Below are 22872 nucleotides of genomic sequence, written 5' to 3' on the forward strand. Positions count from 1 at the left end.
TTTAACCAAGTATCTACAACTTATGGTGGGACTGGTGAAAGAAATGAGGAGAAACAAGCGTGTCTTCTAGAAGATACGAGCATGGATTACTTGGTTTCCTCACCCTTCTTTGGAGACTAAACCCCACCTACACCTGGATGGACCTCCTCTCCTCAGGGTAAAAGGCCCACATCCAAAGAGAAAGCCCCTCATGGGCCCTTTGTCCCTCCACAACTCACTAGCCACATTCTCTGCTGCCCAGGGCCCTCAAGGCACCTCAGCTGGCACACAGTAGGGCCCCCACACTGAGGGACCGCCATTGGAGAAAAGGTCAGCCTTTGAGCGACATCCCCTAATGCCTAAAACACTTCAGTAAAAATGTTGCCCTCTCAGCCTAAGGCTTTGGCCCTGGTTAGCCCCAGGCTGCTCTCAGCTGCAGAGACTAATGCATAAGTAGGTACTGGGTACTTTGATGGGGTGGCGAACAGGAGAAAACCAGAATAGAAAGGGAATGAGGGACAGCCAAAGGCCACATTCCTCAGATGTCACCTCTTCAGCTGCTGAGTAGAGAGGCTCCTCTGAGTGAATAAGCAGGGCACACCTGGACCCCTTTCGCAGCCTTGTCCTTCTGAACCAGAGGCCTAGGGGATTCGCAATGACATAATACTATCAACTAGTCTACAGACCTTACAATAAACACTTTCTAGGCGGAGAGGGATGGAAGGAGGTAGGAAGGAAGGAATGATGGAGAGGTGGGCTATGGGATGAGGTAATCAAGGAAGGCTTCCTAGAGGAGGTTGGTTTGAGCTGGCCCTTGAAAGGGAAAGGTCTTGAAACACAAGAGAGTAGATGAAGGGCGTTCCAGGAGGGGGAAATCACAGGAACAGAGGTGTGGAGGCTAGAAGGCCCCAAGGTATGAGGGGAGTGTGAAGGAAGTGATCTGGTTGAAAGCAGGGTGGGACTAGAAAGTGGAGAACTGGGTGAGTGGAAGGGCAAGAAGCGAAGATGGCCCCTGGATACCTGGCCTTCTTTTTATCCAGCTGCACTTCCTCTGTGCTGCCATTGATGCCATAGAGGGTCATAAAGATGTTGGAGTCGGTGCCACCGCCAACCACGTCGCCTGTCCACACAGTCATTTCGTAGAGCTCCTGCCATGAGAGGGATGCAGGGCCTGAGCTGTGGTCTCACTCACCAACCCCACCTTGCCTCATCACCAGGGCAGGACAACAGTCTCTCCAAACTCTGTGGCTCTGAAAAGAGCCCCCACTGGGTCCGGTTTAGGACTAGAGGGAATTGCATTTCAGACAGAGAATGTGTGTGAGCAGCAGAACATGACTGAGGGTCCCAGCATCAACTGATTCCTTTGTCAGTTGAATCCCAGCCTAAGTCCATGCATTCTAGCAGCACATGCTGGCAGGACAGTGGCTTTTGGAGCCATCCAGAGCTCCATTTGAATCCCAGATCCACCACCAGCCAGTGGTTGAACCTCAGCAGGTGCTCCACCCTCGCCAGCCTTGGTTTTGTCTACCAAGTGAAGTGGGAATAAACACTTTGCAGAGTTGTGAGGGCTACAGCCATGGGGCCTGCCATGTGCTATGGCCTCAAGAAGCAGCAGCTGCTCTGGGTGACTGTCCCTTCCCCACGCTGCAGCCAACAAACACCCTGAGGCTTAAGGGACCCCAGCCCCTATTCACTTGTAAAGTAGGACCATCACCTATTCTATTCAATGCTTTAGTTTGGGATTTTGACACTTTTGCCAGAGGGTCACTCCAAGTCAATGATATATTCCCTTTTTCTGTTTCTATCAAAGGGGGAGGCAGCAGCAAGTTCTTCCCAGAACCCTCACTGAAGCCCTTTGCTTTGGTTCTTTTTCTGAAAGGCAGCCTCATGGCAAAAAGGGCTCTCTTTACTCATGTCCTCTAGTCCTGCCTTCTTACTCCATTCCCTCTCACCAGGTGCCCAAGGACTAGCAACTAGGCCCCAAAGGTTCAGGAGAGGCCCGCCCACGTAGCCGAGAAAATGCCAGGCTACTGTCTCCTTTGCCTGTACCTGGCCCTTCCCTTCCCCTGTGGCTGCTTCATGGTATTCTCACCTGTGCGGGTGCCTGGTACCCACTAACCAGAAGCTTTAGCACTCAGAGCTCAAGTGACTCATCATGGTGAGCATGCCACCAGCGTTGCATTTGTTGGGTACTCGGTCCTTGTTAAACACCAGTTAGAATCTTTGCTATGATACTGTAAGGTTAGAAGTAGCATTTTCAGGCCTGGCCCAGAGGGCAGGTTTGCCGAGGGAGTAATGGAAGAGCCTCTTGCTTTACCAGGAAAATCCACTTAGGCCATCTAACACAAGCATGTGGTGGGCGTGGAGCTATTGAGAATGAAGGCAGGAGCCTGGTGCTTTTTTGCTCTTATCCAGACAGGCCTAACAAGTGAAGTGGTCAAAAGGAGTGCTTCGTGGTCCCAAGAAGACTGGCCTCTGAAGGCTGCTCCCTGCAGACTCCTGTGCTCTCCGTGCCCATATTTCTCTCCTTTACATAGACATGTCTTTTTATGTCACGGGCATGTTTCCCAAAAGAAACACAGAAAGAGGGCTTTTGTAATTCCAGCCTGATATCAGATGTCTTGGGGAGATGGCCAGTCCAAAGAACCCTGTGGTTCTCTGTAAAGTAACAAAACTGTTCTTGCATTAAAAGAAAAAAAAAAAAAAATTTATTTATTTATCTTTAGAGAGAGGAAAGGAGGGAGAAGGAGAGGGAGAGAAGCATCGACTGGTTGCTTCTCGAACGTGCCGCAGCTGGGCGCCTATCCTGCAACCCAGGCATGTGCCCTGACCAGGAATTGAGCCGTCAGCCTTTTGCTTTGTGAAACAATGCCCAACCGAGCCACACCAGCCATGACAACCTGTGTTTTTCTGTAATATGACTGACAGGGATGTGGGCCCGGATTTCCATGGACTAAAGAGCCCAGAGGGTGATACAGCTGCAGTGAGTCGGGGGTGTGTGGGTGCTGGTGGGTGGTGCACACACATATCCATGTGCATGCTGGGAACTGGGTCAGGACAGAGGTCCCTGGATGAACTGTGCGCTCACCCACACAGACCGTCTGGCTGCAGATGGAGATGTCTGGGGAAGGGGCGGGGGGGCTGTCTATGTTGTAGAAAGTTCTGTCCTCTGGATCCCAAGCAAGGGAGAGGCAGGCATCCATGCTCTTGCCTGTCAAGGTTTTTACAGCACCCAACTCAGCCCTTCCTTCTGTTTCCATAGACAATATGGCAGGGCTCACTAAGGTGCAGGCCGATTCCTTCTCACCTTTGTGGGACAGCTGCTGACTTAAATCCAATTGGTTTGGTTTCAGGAACAAATAGGAGGCCTAAAAAGCCTTCTGTTGACCCCGTGGCATGTCAGAGAGAATGAGAAGCCTGCAGGGTCACATGAACCAGAGGCGTCAGGCTACCAATTGGCCATGTTTCCTTTGGCATCAGCACGCAGACATCCTGCCTGCTGCCCAGCACTGACCTGTGAGTTTACATAACTCATCCCAGGTCATTTAGCCAGTTAGAGGTGGAGCCAGGTCAGGAGTGCAGAGCTCTAGCCTTCCAGCCTTTTCTACTTAAGGAGGGTCTTGTGCAGGCAGCTCTCACTACACTCTGAGGCCCGAAGGCTCACAGAATCCCAAACTCCATCTGTCTCCATCACTGTCCTACTGGTGCTGATGGAGCATACTTGGAGAATAACAACTCCGAGCATCCATGTAGACTGCTACTTTGCAAAGCTCATCATGGACTGTTCATGATTGCATTAGTTAAGATCTTATGTGGAACAGAATTGAAAACATTATCTTTGTGTGCTATATGAGAAGACCAAGGCCCAGAGAGGCCAAAAGGCTTACCCAAGGTTGTGCGGCGGCAGACCAGGAGAGACGTGAGTCTCCTGGCTCCAAGCAAAGCGCATGTGGCTAGTATTCCAGGCTGCAGCTTCAGCCAATGCCCCAGTGACAGGTTACCTGCTTCTCTCACATTCATCTCCCTACCACTACCCCACCCCAGCTTGCACTGCTACTGCTGTACAATGTACACCCACCAGCTCCTCCATACCTTCACCCCGATGTTCACCACCATCGCATCTAGGAGGTCGAAGACCCGGGAGGTGAGGCCATCTCCTCGGTCCTTGGCGAGCCAGCAATTGCAGCGCAGTGTGTACTTGGTGCCCTGGGTGGGCACAGCCAGACTCAGCTCCTCCACCAGCCAGCAGCTCTCAGGGGAGGCCCCATCATGGCCCAGCTGCAAGGGGACACATGGGCGCCGTGAGGATCTGGACACTACTGGGAAGGAAGCCCTTCATGGCCTGCTCAGCATCCCTCCCCCTGCTCTGCCACCTCCTCCCTCAGTGCTTCCTTCCAATGTGCTCTAGACTCACTGACCCAAGTCCCTCCCATGAGAGGAAAAGATTTTGCAGATACAGTTAAGGTCCCTAATCAGAAGACTTTGAGTTAATAAAAAGATTATTCTGGTTGGGCCTGACCTAATCAGGCAAACCCTTTTAAAAGAGGGTCTAGACAACAGAGATGGAAGAAGTCAGAGAGATTTGGAGCAGAAGACATCTTCTCGTATTGGCTTTGGGGAAAGAACTGCCATGTTTTGGAGGGGCTCTCATGGCAGGGAATGCAGGCAGCCTCTGGGAGGCAGAGGCCTCAGACCGACAACCACAAGGAAATAGATTTCACCAACAACCAGTGAGCTTTGAACAGGATCCCAAGCCTCAGATGAGACCACAGCCCTGGCAGCACCTTCATTTCAGCCCAGTGGCATATTGGGAGGAGGAACCAGCTAACTCACTCCTGGGTTCCTGACCCAGGAAAATGTGAGATAATACATAAGCGTGCGCTTCAGTTACTAAGTTTACCATCATTGGTTACACAGCAACAGAAAACTAATACGTAAGGTATCTCCACTGGGTGGGTGGAAAACTGGGATGGGGAGGGGTAGGTGATTCATGTAAGGTGATGGCAGAGACCAGGAGGTCTTCTCTGCTACCTGCTCTGAGGTGGGGCTCAGGTCAGTTGCTCTGCCTACCCTCCACTATTCCCCCCGAGTCCCCATGTACAAGTCAGCTCCTTCCTTCCCTGGGGGTGATCACCATCCCAATGCCCCAGGGGCCAGCACCTCTATCTTCTTGATGACGCCTACATCCAAGCCTCCCACGTAGAACTCCTCCACAGAGCCACAGCTGAAGCCTTTCTTCCCTCCAGGATAGTCCAGCCAGATGCGGTTACTGACCTCATCATCCTCCCCAATGAGGATGATGAAGGCCCGGCTGTCGGTGGCCGCGTCCTCATGCTTCCCAGTGGTGACTGACACGTAGTAGGGAATGACTGCAAGAGATCAGGGGGGCCTGGCCTTATAACAGGCCACGTGGGCCAGGACAGGATCATAGACTTGGAAAGGAGACTTGGAGACTTCTCTCCCTGCCTCTGAGACAAAGGGCAAGGGAGCTTTCCAGACTGGCAAGTTGTCTATGGTGAGCATCTACTCTCCAAGGAGGAAGGAGTTGGTCACTCCCAAGTGAAGATCAAAGAGACTGTCCCTGCCACATGAAAACTTTGTTGCACCTAGAACACCTGCGTGAAGTGGGATAAGAACATGAACCTTTCCCCAAGTCCAGGGGATAACTGAAAACTTACTATGTCAGCAAAAATGAGGTTGACAAAACCAAGGACTCACAGAAAACAGGAATTTAGGGAAGAATAACAGAAGAGTATTATGTATATAAGATGGTAAATGAAAATCCCAGAAAGCATCCATTTCTATCCGCTAAACCAGACTAATCAGCATAAAAATGTGCTCAGGTAATAGGGTACAGAGTTCTAGTTGCCCACCCAGTATTCATTTTCCTTGCAGCTGGGAGTGGTCATGATATGTAAGCAGATTTTATTAGGAAAATTGCTTTTAAAGGGTCTGACTCAACAGGGAGGAGCCCCTTATGCCCCATACCCTTCCTATCATTCTGCTTGGGGTGTTAATGTGATGGCTGGAGCTCCAACAGTCATTTTAGCAACATGGGTGACAGTTAGGCTAGAAGCCAATTGTGAGGTTGCCAAAGTGATTAAGTTGAAAGAGCCTAGGTCCCTGACTTCACTAGAGCTGCTATATCAGTACTAACTGCCTACCCTGGAACTTCTATGTGAGAAAAAAGAAAAATCCCTCAACTGTTTAAGTCACTATCTTTAGGTTTCTGTCACTTGCAGCTAATCGATTGATAGAAGTTTAGAAAACCTTCTCCTGGCCCATTTTCCTCAATAGCTTGGGAGACACTGCCCTGGTGCAGTGGGTTATAGGTTATGCAATCTGTATCTCTGAAAAGTTTCCAAACTAGACCTTCCTGGCTGAAGTTACCTGTGCTGTTTTCTGTACCTGCCCACGGCCCGGCTCCGAGCAAAGCGCATCTGATTGGTACACCAGGCTAATCCCTGCCTTCTCAGGGTTATTGTTGGGATGGAAATAGGCAAAAGATGTGAAAACTTTATAAATTTTAAGACATTAGATAGTATATTAGACACCTTCATCAGCAAGGCCACCTTCATCACCAAGTCTGTGTACCACTTGGTGTTGTCATGTGCAGCTTTATCTGGTGGTAAGTCAGATAACGGTGGGGCTAACGCATGGCCGGTCCAAGAATATCTTAAACACATTGTCATGTGCCTCTTCCTCCTCTGACAAGCCGTCTGCTTGGCTTACCCCGGCCATCCTGAACGTAGTTGGCCATGATCCCCGTCACTGTGTCGATGTCAACGCCGGCCATCTTGGAGCTCATGGCGAGCTCCCAGAAGTCAGCAGGGCTGCTGCAGTTGCTGCTCCGGTCCCCAGTGTACTCCTGTCGGGAAGAGGATGACGCAGGCCCGTTACACCTCTGGCACCTTCTGCCCCAGGGGCCTCCCCCAGCTATAAGGATGATGACAGGCCTGGCTGAGCCCAGCCCTGCTCCCTGGCTGCCTTTCACGTACCTTCTCATAAAAGAGCCTCTCAAGTCGCCCGTCCTCCTTCTTCAGGGACAGCCAGCGCCCACACAGGAACAGGAACTCATCCTCATTGGTGTCGTTCCAGATCTCCACCTTTTCCACGTACCAGTCTGCAAACCACTTGGTGTTGTCGTGGCGGAGCTTTATCTTGTAGATGACACCCAGGTCAGCGGCCTCGATGATGAAGGTGTCAGCCTGGGGGGTCCAGATGTGGAGATTTGGGTGGGGGTGCTTCCCACCTTCTCCCACTCCAACCCCATCCATCTAGCACCTTCTATACTCCTCAACTATTGAGCTGAACAGGCCTTCCCAGCTGGAGAGCCCGCCAGGCCTAAATCTCTAACGCGGAGCATTTGGTATGCCAAGGCTTCACTGGAACAACAGCCCTGTTTGTACTCCATTTCCCTTGGGGACATTTCTTGGAAGATGGGCTCTGATAAGCTGTGTGAGGGGGGGTGGGACAGAGCAGGATGCTCTGCCCTGTCCTGGTAGCTGGACGCCCTTAGTTATGTTGAGTATCAGTGTGAATTCCGGTTGGAAGCTGGAGGGTAAGAGTTGAGAGAGAGAGAGAGCATTTTTCTGAATGATGGGAGGGATGTGAAATTTCCATGGAGAAGTTGAGAAGCAGCTGGAGGAGCCAGCCATCTGGGCTGCAGTCTCTTGGAGAGTCAGGGGACAATACCTGGGATGTGGGTTCAGGAGGGTTTTGTGTAGGATGTGACATAAAGTCCTCCTCTGTGTCCCTGACTATACCTTCACTCAAGTGACATTATGCTTTTGGGTAATTGGGTTCTTTGAAGATTGTTCAGTGAGAGTCCTAGGCGTTGGATGAAGTACAGGCAAAACACAAGTTGAATGTGGCAGATAGGAGGCTGGGGAGGAAGAGGAGGGACAGGTAACCTTGAATGACATCCACTTTTCTTCTGAAAGATTCGCTAAATCACTGCACTGAGCAATGGGACCCCTGGGATAAATACTACAGGATGTCCTCTGCTCCTCCCTGGGACAGCCCCGGTGGCAGAGGCAGCCACCTGTGGGAGGACCAGAGGCAGGGCTGGGAAGATTCTCCAGACGGTGGCATTAACCAAAGATGGAGGGGGTGGGCCTTCCAGGCAGCCAGGACTAGTCAGTCTTTATACTAAGGAATCTGCAGGTGAATGGTACATGGCTGAGGGCAGGTGTGGACTTGTGCAGGCCTTAGGGCACTGGCGAGTGACTGAGTTCATTAGAGCAAAAATGGGCAAACTTTATGACACAGCAATTCCACTTCTTTGCATCTGTCCTGGGGGATCACCTTCATATGTGAGCAAGGATATCTGTTACAGGATAATTTTTATAGTGGAAAATTGGGAGCCAATAAGTGTTTAGCACCTGGGGAACAGCCAAATGCCTACGTCAGCGTCATGCATGGAATGTTGTGTGTGTGGTGGTCACAAATAATGAGCCAGCTCTATTTATGTTTGAATATCCTGATGTAGAAGATTTCCAAGTTGTCCCATTGCATGCTAAAGGCAAGCTGAAGAAGCATTCATATAGGATGATGCCTTTTATGTAAAAAATTAAAACCACAGAACAGCATTATACATTTCCCATGGGCACATAGTCATGGATGCAGGGAAAAGCCTTGGGAGGATTTGGAGACAGGAGAGTATGGGGCATTCTGGAAACTGGGGCCCAGGGGTTGTGAAGGGACATTCCACAGAAGCTGGCAGGGCTGGGAGCCATGCTGGTCTGTGACACTCACAGAGGGCTAGGCTGAACCTGGGTTGGGTGGGGAGCCCCTGATGGATGAAGTGAGAGAGTGACTCTGTCAGCTTTGAATAGGTATATTGGGGAAGCCCAGAGGATGGGTGGGATTTCAGGGGCCTGGGGCAGGGAGTCAGGCTGGTCCAGTAAGTTAGGTGAGATGAGGAAGGACTGAGTGGAAATGGCCTTGACCGGGCTGGTCTGAAATTTGGAAGGGAGAACCTTTAAGATTTGGTGATTGATTGAATGTGGGTGGGGAGGGGATGCTGAGAGAAAAGGGGTGTTGGGGGCCACTCCTGGATTCTGCACCAAGTGATTCGAGAAATGGAAGCTTTGAGATGGTCAGCAGTGAACTTAAAGCCACATAAATCGTCAGGGACAGAGCCAGCAGTAGCTCAGCTCCCCTGATGGGACATCAGAACTGGAGGAGAGGAAGAGAAAGGGTTGGGCAGGAGGCAGCAAAGATATTTGTTGTGATATCACAATTGCTGAGAGAGAAAAAAATCTGACTCTGCACACAGGAGAATGGATTGTGTTACCTTTGTGTATGCTTTCATTCATTTATTCACTCAACAAATGTTCATTGTGCCTACTCTGTCCCAGGCTCTGCTCATAAAACCATGAAACAAAACGCATCTACCAGCTGTGCGCCACCCATGGCTGTTTCATGAGCATTTACCAGGCATCAGCTCCAGGCACCAACGAAGGCGGGAAAGCTGTGCTCTCCCAAGCCTTGCCAACACGCAGCACTAACAAAAAGCCAACTTCATGCCAGGCACAAGTCTAGACTCTTCATGTGTTTTAATTAAGTTAACTTGTTATAGGGCAAAGTAAACTGAGGCAGATCTCTCTGCTAAGTAACTTGCCCAAAACTGCAACTAGTCAGCTTCAGAGCCAGGCCCTGAAGTCAGGTGACTGGGCCCCAGCCAAGGGTCTGGGTGCCTGACCACTGTGTAGAACTGCAACGTTCCACAGCAGCACATGCAAGTGAGCCTGGTAATCATGTGCCAACTACAGAATCAGGGACACCAAAGGAGTCACTTGACCCCTTTGGCACTTTGTTTCTCCAAAACAGACAGACCCACTATTAACTACCTTACGAGTGCAGGGAAAATTATATCTTGCATGTGTGTGAGGATGTGTGTGTGTGTGTGTGTGTGTGTGTGTGTAAAATTATTTCTCCCTGATACAAAGTGCTCTTACATATGTCTTGACCTGTTTTTCAGCCCCGTGGTCTAAGTAGCTATCACATTGCTCTCCCCACTTCAGATGCAGTAACCAGAGCTAAAGGGAAATGGTTCATAGCTGGATGATGGAGCAAATGAATGGGAGCCTTGAGGCCTGACTCCTCTGGCACGTCCTGGTCAGGGTGGGGCTCCCTCCAGGTGGACTGACTCATGGTCACCGGCCAGCTGCAGACTTACTTAGATGACACTTGCTCTCCTTGTCCCAGAGCTCACTTCCTCCTTGCCTGCAGCAAATATTTCAGCATCAAAGGTCACGCTTGGCTGAGGGTCAGGCTTAAGGAGGCACTGATAAATACCCATTGGTGGATACACAAAATCCCCATATGCTCAAGGCCCCAGGCAAGACCATGGATTGGGTTAGGAGCCAGTCACCTTGCTTTGATCACCCTGTGCTTGCAGCTCTGCCTGTGGGGATTTCCAGCAGATTTAGGTGAATGGAAAGATGGAAAAGAAGCTGAGGAGTAAGTGAAGGGGTTAAGGCAGAAAGGGCATAAAAGAGAGCACAGCTGGGCTGGGAGATGGAAGCTGAGCTGTTGGGAAGGGATGTTTGGATGGATTTCTTCCTTTTTGTAAAACCACCGAATGTCAGAGCTGGCAGGGCTTTAGACACCACCAGGCTGCAGGGTCTTCAAGCCTTTCTTTAGTGACAGAGCACCTTGCTTAATAGAGGGCTTGCTTGGCACCCCAATAAATAGTCCAGGCCAAAGAGATCCATGTGTGGGGGGAGTAGGTGCCCATCTGCTCTCCCAGCACCCCCATGGTTCCCAAGAGCTCTGCACAACACACTTAAGCTGACTCCTATCAGACCCTTCATCTTACTTATGAGGACAGTGGGGCCAGAGGGATTCAACCAGTTGAGGAGCTAGTGGTAGAACCAGACTCCAGCCCCGCCCAGCTCAAGCCTCTGTAGATGCAGCCTTGTTACTCTGAGATGTGCACCTCCACTCTCACACCCTGCACACAGTGGGCTGGATTTTCTGAAGATGACTGAGTCCTTATAGCCAGCAATGCAGGGCTCACACAAGCCTCTGGTTGCTCCAGCCCCACCCACGCCCTACATGCAGAACCTGGGTCTGAGAGAGGACTAGCCCTCTTCAGGGGGAAGGGCAAGAGCAAATGCCTGCATGAGGGTACATGACACCCCCACGAAGCTTCCAGACAGCCTTGGGGATGAAGAAGAGCTGGCAGCCAGATATTTGGCCCCAGGAAGGAGAAGGGAAGGGGCTCAACTCCATGTGCCCTTCTTACCGTTCCTCTCTCGAACTTGTTAGTGCGATTCTCTGACTTGCCGAGGTACCGCTCCCCAGTGTCTCCCAGGTCTCCGTAGATGGTGATGTAGACCTTGGCATCTGTTCCTGCCCCGGGGATATTTCCTGTGAAGATCTGCACCGAGTACAGCACAACTGGGCATGCAGATGGACAGACAGACAGACAATGGGAAGAAAAGGATGGCATCCCTTTAGGTTGAGGGAACTGGATTTGCAGGAGGTATTAGGCTTCTGGCCCAGGCCTCAAGGGGGAGTTAGTGTTTTCCTATTATTTGCTCAGTTATGCACATTCTGCTACAATTCCACGTGGATTCACTGGCGGGAAGCTAGCCCACCTGTCCTGGACACAGTAGGCCTCTACAACCCAAAGGGTAGAGGCTTCTCCCTGCATCCCTCAAGCTCTCCACCAAACACCCCACCCCCTGCCCCTCTCCACAAGCTGCCTATGGCTTCCAGGGGAAAGGCTCAGGAAACTGCCTGACCTGCGTGCACTTTGCAGTCGCTAGCCTCAGGATGCTGATAAAACCCTAGAGAGGGGATTCCCCTCCCTGCAGTGACTGAGACGGACTTTCTTACCAACCTTGCAAGTGGGCTCAGAGCCATGTTTCATTAAATTTAGAAAAGTAAGGTGAGGTAAATTGCTCATACCCATGGTTATGGAACACATTCATGCCCACACATGGTTCCTATTATTTTCTTTGTTTTCCCTTGGATCCCACGGCATTATCCTCCCCTGCTCTCCTTCTGCCTTTCTGGATGCTCCTTCTTGAGCAGCATTGCGGGTTCCTAATCTTTTCTCCCCACTCCATGCTGCTGTCGCCTGGCTCCTCCACTTCCTGTAGCTCTTGTCCTGCAAGTCCCGGGTGTTGAATTCCATGAGCTCCCTGGGTCTGTAGCTCCAACCCAGTGCCCTCCTCTGCTCTGGGTCCATGCCTCTGTCATCTGGGGTACCTGTCCACCTGGACTAGACAAGTCACAAACTCACATGCAAACATGTGATCTGCCCCTCCCACACCCCCCTTTTCAAACCTCCTTCCCACCCACCGTCCCTGTCTCTGTCGCCCCATCCAATACCCTGCTCTCAAGACCTCGTAGTACACAGTGAGAATTGCCCTCGGAGGCCTGCCCACCTCCCTCAAGGGCAAGGACCAGGACTAGTCACATTGCCTGCCTTGCCCACCTCACTCAGCTCCGTGTAGAATCCAGTCAGCATTTTACACGTTGCATTACAAAACAAAATCTTGTCTTTGGTGTTTAAAAGAGTCATTACCCAAGCCTGTCTGGCTAATGCTGACAAGAGTAACATTAGGAATCTTGACATAATCTTGAAATTAGATGTAACAGTTGGCTGTCTTCCCCTTCCCCCACCCCAATTGTTCCCTCCATCTATTTCCTGGCTGTGCCTTCAGCCTTGCTCCACACCTGGGCAAGACGTTTTCTAGGAGCCCTTGTCCCAGACTGGGGTGTCATGTCACCAGGAACTGTGATTAAATGGTCTTCCTGTTCCTCTTCTTCCACCCCCACTGCTCTCCCCAGTCTTTGGGAATTAGGAAAACCTATCCAGCTTCTGGGTGTTGAGCAATACGGCTGTGCAGTCAAATCTGGCTATTTCTGGATCCTCCCCCCTCCCCGCCCCACCCAAGGCACACAGCTCTCAGTGGAAAGATGTCTCCCTAGAAACACGACCAAGCACAGAGTAGGTTTGCAACATGTTATTAATACAGAGCAGCCCAAAGGTGCCGCTGGGACAGCTCTTCAGAGCGTCCTCTGGGATCCAAGTACAAAGGGGAATTATTCCCCTGATTTAAACAAAGAAAAGTCAGAGAAAAGGATATGAATAGGGAAAGGCATGTTGTTGGGGCAACACTTGGTTTTATCTCTAAGTAGGGGCAATGTAAATTAAAGGAACTGTTAGTTATTTTATATCCTCCTGGCTCCATATGGGGTCTGCAATCTTGGGTTTTACTCCAGTTTTTTTTCCAAGAAGGCAGTGCAACAAATATAAACTGGATTTCCAAGGTGTCAGAGCATCTCTGATCTTTTACCAAAGTTAAAATACAAAAGCATTCTTTTGTATGTCGTCTGTGGTAGAAAGTCTGGTTTTTGCAGGTGGACCTGACTTCTGACATAGCTGAAGCTTATTCACAGCTGACCAGCTGGGGAATAACGTGGAGGTGGATGTGGACAGTGGCGCCGCTGGTTGAAAAAGAGGTGTGACTCCCTCCATGTGGTCCAGGAAGAAGGCGTGTGTGTGCATGTGTGTGCTCACTCATACTCACACAAGGCGGAGGACTGAGCCTGGTGCAATGCCACCTGGCCTGAGAAAGGAAAACAGCATTCAGTGGGCTAATCAAAGAGGTAAGACGAGAACCAGAAAATGGTGGTACAACAGCAAAGGAAGCACAATGTGTGTGGTCCACTGGTGCAAACCCTGCAGAGAAAACTGCAGCAATAAAGAATGGACAAAGTTAACTGGTACAAGCAGAAAAGAAACCCATGGCTTTGGACACTCTGAAGCTGTGCCCAGCCCCTGAGAACAAATACACAACAGCTCCAGTTACAGATTAATCCAAGATACTTTGGGATCCATCCTTGGTTGGAACACCTGGATCCAGCAAGAGTGGAGAGGACCGGCCCCAGAGACTGTAGCCAAATAAACCAAGAGAAAGGAGAGAACCAGGACCAGGGAGATCCAGGCACAGGAGAACCCATATTTGGATGCATCATCACAGTGTCAGACCAGGAAAGGATTTGAGTATAAGCCTTGCAGTGAGACAGCTGAGACTTTGAAGAATAGCCCTGCCATTTATTAACTGTGTGAACTTTGCAGGTTATGTAACCTTTGTGAGCCTCAGTTGCCCCCTCCACCGACTGCGGATAATAATAGACTCTTCGTCCTGGGTGCAAAGGCTCCGCTGGGCACAGGGCAGGTGCCCTACAAGGGAGGCAACAAGGGTGATCGCACCACACTTACTGTCCAGTGGCTCCTCCACTTCCTTGTAGATTTGCCTTAAGGACCCATCTTTCATGTATTTCTCAGTGAAGATGTCAAAAGGGACCAATTCTCGAATGGTCTTCTTGTCATCCTCTGAGGTGGCAAGCCATCGATCGCAAGCGAAAGTCACAGTCTCTGTACCCTGGGGTGAGGAGGCAAGAGAAAAATTAGCCCTTAAAGTGGAAACTGCCAACTTCGGTGGTTCATCAGCATGGCAACACTCACGGGGACCAAGGACAAGGGTCATGGAATGCTATAAATGATGCAAAAGCCACAAGCCTGCCCCAATTCTAGCAGATCAAGTCTTACTTGAAGACTTACACAACCAAATCAGGAGTTGATTCTCGAAGGCTGGTGTTGCTAGATTCACATAAAAATAGACATCCGAACCCCATCCTGGAGACTCGGATTCAAAGGGTAAGGGGAGGAGGGCCTGTATTTTTAAATTTCTCCCAAGTCACTCATATGCACAGCCATGACAGAGAGCTGCCTCCTGGGATTAGAATACTGGAGTCTCAGAATGTTTTCCAAGTTGTTCAGGTGGATTCCTTCCTGTGGGTTGGCCTTGAGCAGCAGAAAAGGCATGGTTGGTCACTCACTAGCAGTATGACATTGGGGTGAGGAACAGAGACATGGCTGCCCAGACCCTCCTCCTTGACCCCAAACCAAATTCTAAAAGATTCTGCCTGGAACCTGAGCTGGTTTCTATACTCTGAGTAAAGTAGGGGAATTTGTTTCAGAAGACCTTACTTAACTTAATAAGGCTTCAGGTTCTTATAATGAATCTGCTCCGAGTCTCTTCTGGAAAGGGGCAAAAGAAACAGCAGGTCAGATCGATCAGAAACTCACATCTTTATCTGGGAGGAGCCTGCGGATTTCCACGTAGGCGCAGTGCCACCCAGGATTTATGCCTGTATTATCATGGCCGATCCGGATTTTTTCAATGATTTCTCCCACGTCTTCTAACTTTGGAAAGAAGAAAATGCACCAGACGTTGGCTGTCAGGTCCAATAAAGTACAGCCTGAGCAAAAACCTGCCTCTCTGCGGCATTACCCTTGAGTCCTTTTGAACTTCCAGGGGTCACTTTCTCCCAGTACGTCCCTGTTGTCCAGCCAAGTCAGCTCCCACTCTCCCCTACACATGCCATGCTCACACCTCCCTTGCCCTCTCCCCACTTAAAATCAGCCGAGTCTCAGTTCAGGCACCTCAGTTCACGCAGCCTCTGGGAGGCCATCCCCTCTCCATGGTGAAGCCTGTCTCGCTGCCTTTCGTTCCTTATCATTGTAGCAGCTCATTTCCTGCTTGGGGACTTGACGTGGCTATCAGAAGATGAGTTCTGGTTCTGCCCATGCGCTGTCTGGCCAGCCTGACCTTCTCCTTGGCATCCCCAAGAGCCCCCTCCACCTCTAGCTATTCCTCTTCTATATCCTTCCAATTCCAGTCCCTCACACTTGACACTTTCTTGCCACAGGGCCCTTGCACATGCTTTCCCTGACACTCCCCTTTTCTCTTCTTTACCTAAACCAGTGTCTGCTCCACCTCATCATTCAGGTCTCAGCTCAAGGGTCACTGCCAGAGGGAAGCCCCCTGACTGCCTCTGGAAAGTCAGATCTCTTCAGGAAAAGCTCTCACAGCAACCCACAGACCATCCCCCTCAACCCAGAGCACTCCTTGCAGTTGGAAGTTTGCGTTTATTTGTGTGATATCTTCTCCTCCATCACTGAAAGCCACAAGGGCAGGCTCCCCAAAGCCTAGAAAACAGCCTGTGACCTAGGTGCTGAATAAGTATTGACTGAAAGGATGAAAGAATGAGTATTTCCTTATCTGCAAAATGGCATGATAAACACAACCAGGTTCTCTCCCACACAGTGTTGAACCTTAAGCACGATGGTGTGCCTGAAGGTCCGACTGACCATTGATATGCGTGGGCCATAGAGAGTCCCTGAAATTCAGGGGCTGTCCTCTCTCCTTTCTCCTGTCTGGATGGTACAGGGGAGGGGCCCAGTCAGGAATGGCTGATACATCTCTTGGAGACCTCTAAGGAAGTAGCGAGGGCAAAGCAAAGTGATAAGGCAAGGTCATCTAGCCAGCTGGTGCCTGCCTCCCTGGCCATCTCTCTGCGACGCTGCCACCCCAGGGCCTCCAAGAGCCTCTTGGGTCTTTCCCAGCTCTCCTGTGTCATCCTCTCCTCTGAAATGGTGCTATATATATATATCCTTCCATGCCCTGCCTCATCCTTGTGAGCATCTGGGCAATAACAGGATAAGAAATAGGGGAAGAAATCGGGGGAAAGGGAAGAAAGGGCAGGGAAGTACCCAGATGCCCTGGCTCATGGTTAGTCCGTGGAGTTCATCATGCCTTGAGGTTTGACTTGACAACTGTTTGGGGGGAGGCCCAAGGAGGGGTGTGTGCAGACTTGAGTTTCCTGTCAGCTGCTCTGCGGAGCTGCCTGCCTGCCTGTTCCACCAAGTTCTCAGAGCTGCAAGGAAATGGCATAGTCAGCTCTGGGCTGAATGAGGGCTCTTGGGGAGTGAGTGGCAGCTGAATGATTGAGTCATTCATCAGATGTGAAGCCTCTATAGTCCTAGACGGAAGTGACCTCTGAATGAACTGGTGTAGCCTCTGACCAGGCTTCCTCCCTCCTCACACACCCACCCACAGCTGATGCCAAGGGGTGACCGTCAGCACTGGTCACAGACTCTGCCCCCACTCCCTCCCCCACCCTCACCCTTCCCAGTTGTAACCCTGGCTCTGTCACCCATGAGCTCTGGGACCTGAGGCAAACCACTTGACCTTCCAGGCCTCAACTTCCTCATCTATGAGATGGGGGAGAGTACTGTCAGCTGAAGGAAGGGGCATGGGCAGGGTAACCCCTTGAGGTCATTGCTAGGACTAAGATAGAAGAAATGGCTCTTTTTGTCAACTACGTGTCCTAAGTGACCAGCATGGCCCCACTCTGCTGGGGATTGTGAATTAAACAAGGGAGCTCCAGCTGCTGTCGTCTCTCCTACCTTGCATCACGTCCCCGGCACCCCGCTGGCCAACTCTCCCAGCTCCATCAGGGAAGTGGAGTGCCCTGGGAGCCCCGAGGGGTTTCCTGAATCATTAAACAAAGATTGGTGATTTTAGGCAGAGGCTAAAGCTAGGGATATTTTTAAGGAGGCCTCATTCTCTCATAGTGGGAGAATCACAGAAGCTATGGGTGGGATCCTTGGCTCCCAGAATCTCTACATGAGGACACTGAGCTGCCTGGCAGAATCAGGGAATGAGGACTTGCTGTCTCTCCCTCTCTCCAAGGGCCTCTTTCTCTCCACCCTGTCCCATCTCTGGGGTCCCATGCTGTGCCAGGGAGGCCATCTCGACCACAACCCCTCAGAGAGCAAGGAGGCCTGAGGGGACCACTGGCAATGGACAGTAGGCCTCTGGGATGACTAAGAAGATACCAGAATCGGGAGGGACGCTGGCATTCTCCCAAGAGGTGAAAGGGTTAAGCAGAGAAGGCTCTGGAACTGAACTGCTTAAGTCTAAACTCCGGCTCTAATGTTCTGTAGTTATGACACTGTGAACAAGTTATGTAACCTTCCTGTGCCATTTCAGTTGTGAAATGGGACGATCGTACCACCTACCTAACTCTTAGAATGGTGACGGGGATTGATCGAGTTGATATACATCACGTGGTTAGAACAGGGCTGGCACGTGGGTAGTGCTCAATAAATATGACCTATTATTGCTATTTTCCTGTCCAGTGCCTGTCCCTTAGGATGAGGCCACAGAGAGAGGCAGTGGCTCACTCGTGCGCTAGCAGCTGACGGGAAGCCAGAGCCAGGACCTGGGGCTACGGGCTTGCATCCAGTGCTCATCCTCTTACCTGAAGATCAGTCAGAAAAGAGAAATGGAGAGAAAGGGATGCCAAGCTTGTTCATGTGTTTCCAAGCTCACATACACCCCCAGCACCCAGATATGTTTGAGAGAAAAAAGAAAAAAATAGCAACAAATGACTGGCAAATTATAGCCGTCTGTTAGTGAGGACTCCATTGATAAAACTCCCCGGAAGTCACACTGAGGTGTAATCACAGCCCGCCACTGACGGCAGCAGGCTTGGATGACTCAGGCACCACGACATCCTGGGTGGATGAGATGTGGTTTTACGTGAATAGATGAATCATCTTTGAATTTCCCTCGTTAAGAGATTCCACTAAGGTGGCAACCTTCTCACAAGTACCATCTGCTCCCAGAGAAAGGAGGGAGGGAGCAGGGAGTCCCCAGGACAGACATTGGTCAGTGAAGAAGGAAGGGGCTCTGGGTTTTGTTTCCCATCAAAAAATAAGGGCCACATCTCCAAAGGCCCCTGCTGCCCAGAGAGTCCAGGCTTCGGAGACTCCCAGTTCTCCTCCCCCAGAGTTGTCCCTTTAGGTACTGCTTCATCTGCTCCTCCACCCTAGTCATGTCACTCTCCGCCTGTCCCCTCTGGCCAAACCTCCAACCACATGCTGTGTTTATTTTCACCTGTGGTCTTTGGCCACCATGTTCCCTTGGCTTGGAATGCCTCTCTCCTTGTGCCTGCCGATGCCCACTTTCATGTCCAGCTCAAAGCCACCATGTCCAGGGAGCCTCCCCCATCTCTGCACACCCAAAGCAGGCTCAGTCAGCCACACCCTGTGCCTTCATCCCCACGGGCTAGTCTTCTGCAAGGCCGAGGAGCGCATATTCTTAGCCAGTCCCCCAGGGTTGGAACCCGCTTCCTCTGTGCCCTAGCTGAGCAATTTTATTTAAACTACTAAATTCTCTGTCCCCAGTGAGTTAATATAGATATAGCCCTATGACAGTGCCTTTTTACCCACAGGAGCAGTTACCGTGATGAACATCTGACTCTCTCATTAGACCCGTGTGGAAGTCAGGGCTTCCCCAGCTGGACTGTAAAACCCTCCCAGGCAGAGTCTGGGTCCTCCCATTCTCTTGTCTCTCTAACACACAGTGGGTGCACAGGGGAGGCACTGAGCTGACGTGTACAGGATTCCAAGTTGCTCTGACCTATGTCCATAGTAGACATTGACCAAACAGAGCCCTGAGAAGCATATGGAATGTTCTGTATCAGGTCCTTTGGTCATAGCTTGGCAGATGAGTTGGGGCCACAGGTATGCGACCAGTGAATCTGGAAGCCAGACTCGTCCCATGGATACATGTCTGTCATTGTTGGGGGCGCTGGAGATGGCCCTAGTGGATTTGGAATTGTGCCCCGAGGGTCCCCAAGTCCCATCCACTCCTTAAGGACTCTTACCCTGACACCAGTCCTGGAGGGACAGAGCGAGGCTCACCATCCTCCTCGCTTCTCTGATGTGCTGAGGGTCAGAGAAGTTGAACGAACTGCCTACCTTCCTCACTAAGAGCAGCCACCAAGGCGAAAGCCGCATCTGGCTCTGGACGCAGGGCTCTCCATCTCCTCCCCAGTCTCCCAGGCCCACCTCTCCCTCCACATCCAGGCTCCCCAGCAGCCTGCTGAGCCCACGTACCTCCATAATGAAGCGGGAGGCAGACTTTCTCTCAAAGAACATCTTCTGCTCCCTCTTGTTGGTGCACAAGTTTTTCTGTGTGGTGCACAAGCCATCACAGCCATAGATGACGATGAAGACATTGGCATTTGTCCCAGCAGCAAAGACATCGCTGGTATAGATGGTGATCTCATAAGGGACAACTGGAGGTGGGGGACAGAGGAAAAATCAGGGAGGATGTGAGAATAGAAAGCAAATGTGGACGAGGTCAAGTTCTTCACCAGAACCACAGCCCTAGATCCCTTCCCCGCGACCTGCAGCTACTAGGGACGGGGACTTTCACATGGTTATCTCACATAACGATGTAAAATTGTTTTGTGACATTTCAATCAATTTGTTGCATTTGTATATAAATGTGTATATTTACTATGGGTCACACACACAAAAAAATTGAAAACCCAGAGAACAGTTCAAGAGGAAATTTACCCTATCCTGTGATTCTGACCCTTGATAGGAGTCACTTCAGAAGTCACCTTCTTACAGGTGGCCACAACCTTCTCCAGAGGAGGAATTTGCTTTTCCCTTATTATCAGTTACCTTGCTGTAAAACTGTAGTAATAATACTTGTAATAGTAGTAGTTATCATTCACTGGGTATTTGTTATATGCCAGACTCCATACTAAGTATTCTACATTCCTTATTTTACCTTCACGGTGACCCTGTGAAATTGGTATTGTATACTCAGCTTTACAAATGAGAAAACCAAGGCTCAGAGAAGGGAAGTAACTACCCTCATTTATTATATGGCTGGTCACTGGTAGAACTTGAACTTGAATCCAGGCACGTCTAACCCCAAATCCTGTGTGGCCAACCTCTATGTCATGAACTGAAGGTGGGTAGAGCTGCCTACACACAAGCCATAGAGAGAGGCAGCCTATGCCAGTGACCACTGGTCCCACAAGGGCCCAAACAGGACCCTCGCCAGTAGGTTAAGTGGAAACACAGCCTGACTGCTCCAGGCCCTCAGGCAATACCAGACGTGCCCTCTCTGCAGCCCAAAGTCCCTTCTTCTCAGTCCCCTTGGGCTTCTCCATGGCCTTCTGCCCATGGGGACTTGACCAGAGAATCTGAAAATGGATTTGAGCTTTCCTGAGATGATTTGGCAGTGAAAGAAGCCCTGGAAATGTCTGGACCTGCTGCCTTAGGCCTGGGCTCCAATTTGCTTCCTGGTTTCTAGTTCTGCCTCTGCCATTGAATCACTGTGTGTCCTTTGACAATTGGCTACCCTTCTCTGGGCCTCTGCCTCCTTGCCTATAAAATTAAAGGGTTTACCTAGATCTGTGGTTTTTAGTTTCTTTAACTGAAGAATTCTTATAAATACATTTATCAAGAATGTTCAGGAAAAAAAACTTGACTTTCTTAAAGCTGCGGTGCTATTCTGGGTGGCATGAATTGGGGAGCGGGGGGCTGTCCCTACTCAGCCCTTCTCCTCCTCCCACCAGCTGCCCTCAGATACCCATTTCAAGTGCCTGCGGTCCTCAGAACAGAGGAGGACTCTAAGGTTCCTCCCAGCCCTGCCATGGCATGATGCTGACCTTCAGGGTTCTACACTATGTCCCACCTCCCCCATGAAGTCTGTAAGTTCAGACCTCACAAAACCCCCTTCCTAATGTACATGCCCCTGCTCTGCAGTGCCACGTGTACTGGGCAGCTTTGGTGAACTGCCTTGAGGGCTTCCAGGTCCCTGGTGATGATGGCTGGGCCCTGTGCCCCGCCGTCCCTGGACTGCAGCCCCCTAGCCCCTGGAGCTCCTGGGCTTGGGGCTCCCAGCACATCCGCCTACCAGGGAAGTAGTTCTGAGCAAGCAGCACAGCCCTCTTCTCTGCACTCCCACCTGGCGAGAGCTGAACTTGGACGGTGCCTCCATAGCTCATCTGTCTGAAAGTCAAGTCTTTCCTGCTCTGTTTTTTGTTGTTTTTTTTTTTTTCCCTTTTTGACAAACGCAGGACAAAGGGCAGATGGATTAGTTTTAATATTAGGCTGGAACTGCTGACTATATTCAAGGTCAGGCCATACAAATTCTTTTTTATTTCTATTTTTTTCTGTAAAGAGCAAGGCCTGACCTAAGGCATGAAGGGAGAAGTGAGTACTCCTGGCCTGAAGTTTCCCACCCAACACTGCCACCAGCTCTGTGTGGGCCTGTTGGGTCATGTGTCTGTCCTTGACTGCAGGCGAATCCTGGGGGCAGAGGCTAGAACTAGAATTTGCTCTGTTATGTACAAGGACCTTAATGGAAGAAAATGTCACTTTATTTTAGGCTTTGAACCAAAAAGTATTTGGATGATCTGGTCATGGCCAGTTTAATAGCTGTAGGTCACAAAAAAAAAAAAATCTTGTTCATCACTGATTTATACTAAATGTGAGCTGTTTGGGGGAAATATTTTGATATAGCTAATTATTTGGTTAAAAAGAAACTGTACTCTCTAGATTTAGTTCAGATTTTAGCATATTCAGATGGATTTTTATAGTTTGGCTGACCTCAGTTTGAGTCCCAGTACCCAGTATTTACTTCTATGTATGGAAACATTCAATACATACTTTCTGATGATGATAGTGGAAGGGAAGTGTCAAAACTTCACCCAATTATTCCCCTTCCTCTTTTCCTTTAGCTGGTAAAAGGAATTAAATTTACCTTCTTTTTCAGTTTGCCCCCCAATCAGGATAAAATCGTAAGGTGGTGATTTCTCTAGCCTGTTAGTGACTGGAATGGGGACAGGTGATAGCACTGATAAAACAACACCGCACAGTGAGACCTTTATCTTTCTTCCTTTCTGGGTCTTACGACCACTCTGCTTTAATATCTCTGTCTTACAGACGGGGAAACTGAGCCCCAGAGTGGCCAGGCTCTTTGCCTGCTGTCACCAGCTAGTTTGGGGTAAAGTTTGGAATAAATTCCGTATTTTCTATCCTGGGCCCAGGGCTCAACCCACAGCCTGCACAGGGTGCAGGGAATTTGGAGCAGCTAGAGACTCAGGTCTCCAAGGTCGACCTGGCCCAGTGTGGGCACTGGAGGAGGGATCGGAGCTGAGGTGCAGCGGCGGGTGATGGGATATGGAAACAGGGCCAGCCTTGTG

The 22872-nt window shown here is 50.4% G+C and overlaps 1 protein-coding gene across 2 annotated transcripts in view; it reads right to left on the reverse strand.

Moving 5' to 3' along the window:
* LOXHD1 (lipoxygenase homology PLAT domains 1) overlaps positions 1-22872 on the reverse strand; it is a 134170-nt gene that overhangs the window by 22810 nt on the left and 88488 nt on the right. The window contains exons 26-34 of one of the 2 annotated variants that reach the window (XM_054583860.1): positions 19760-19941; positions 15098-15214; positions 14228-14390; positions 11234-11388; positions 6978-7187; positions 6712-6847; positions 5140-5348; positions 4072-4257; positions 1000-1127 (exon numbers count right to left, since the gene is read on the reverse strand). In XM_054583860.1, the coding sequence (XP_054439835.1) occupies positions 1000-1127; positions 4072-4257; positions 5140-5348; positions 6712-6847; positions 6978-7187; positions 11234-11388; positions 14228-14390; positions 15098-15214; positions 19760-19941 (1486 nt within the window). The remainder of the gene's footprint in view (positions 1-999; positions 1128-4071; positions 4258-5139; positions 5349-6711; positions 6848-6977; positions 7188-11233; positions 11389-14227; positions 14391-15097; positions 15215-19759; positions 19942-22872) is intronic. The other variant, XM_054583861.1, reaches the window with a different exon arrangement.

The sequence above is a fragment of the Pteronotus mesoamericanus genome, unplaced genomic scaffold, assembly GCF_021234165.1.
Source record: "Pteronotus mesoamericanus isolate MK-2021 breed Mesoamerican mustached bat unplaced genomic scaffold, CSHL_Meso_final contig_74, whole genome shotgun sequence".
In the NCBI taxonomy this organism is placed as follows: Eukaryota; Metazoa; Chordata; class Mammalia; order Chiroptera; family Mormoopidae; genus Pteronotus; species Pteronotus mesoamericanus.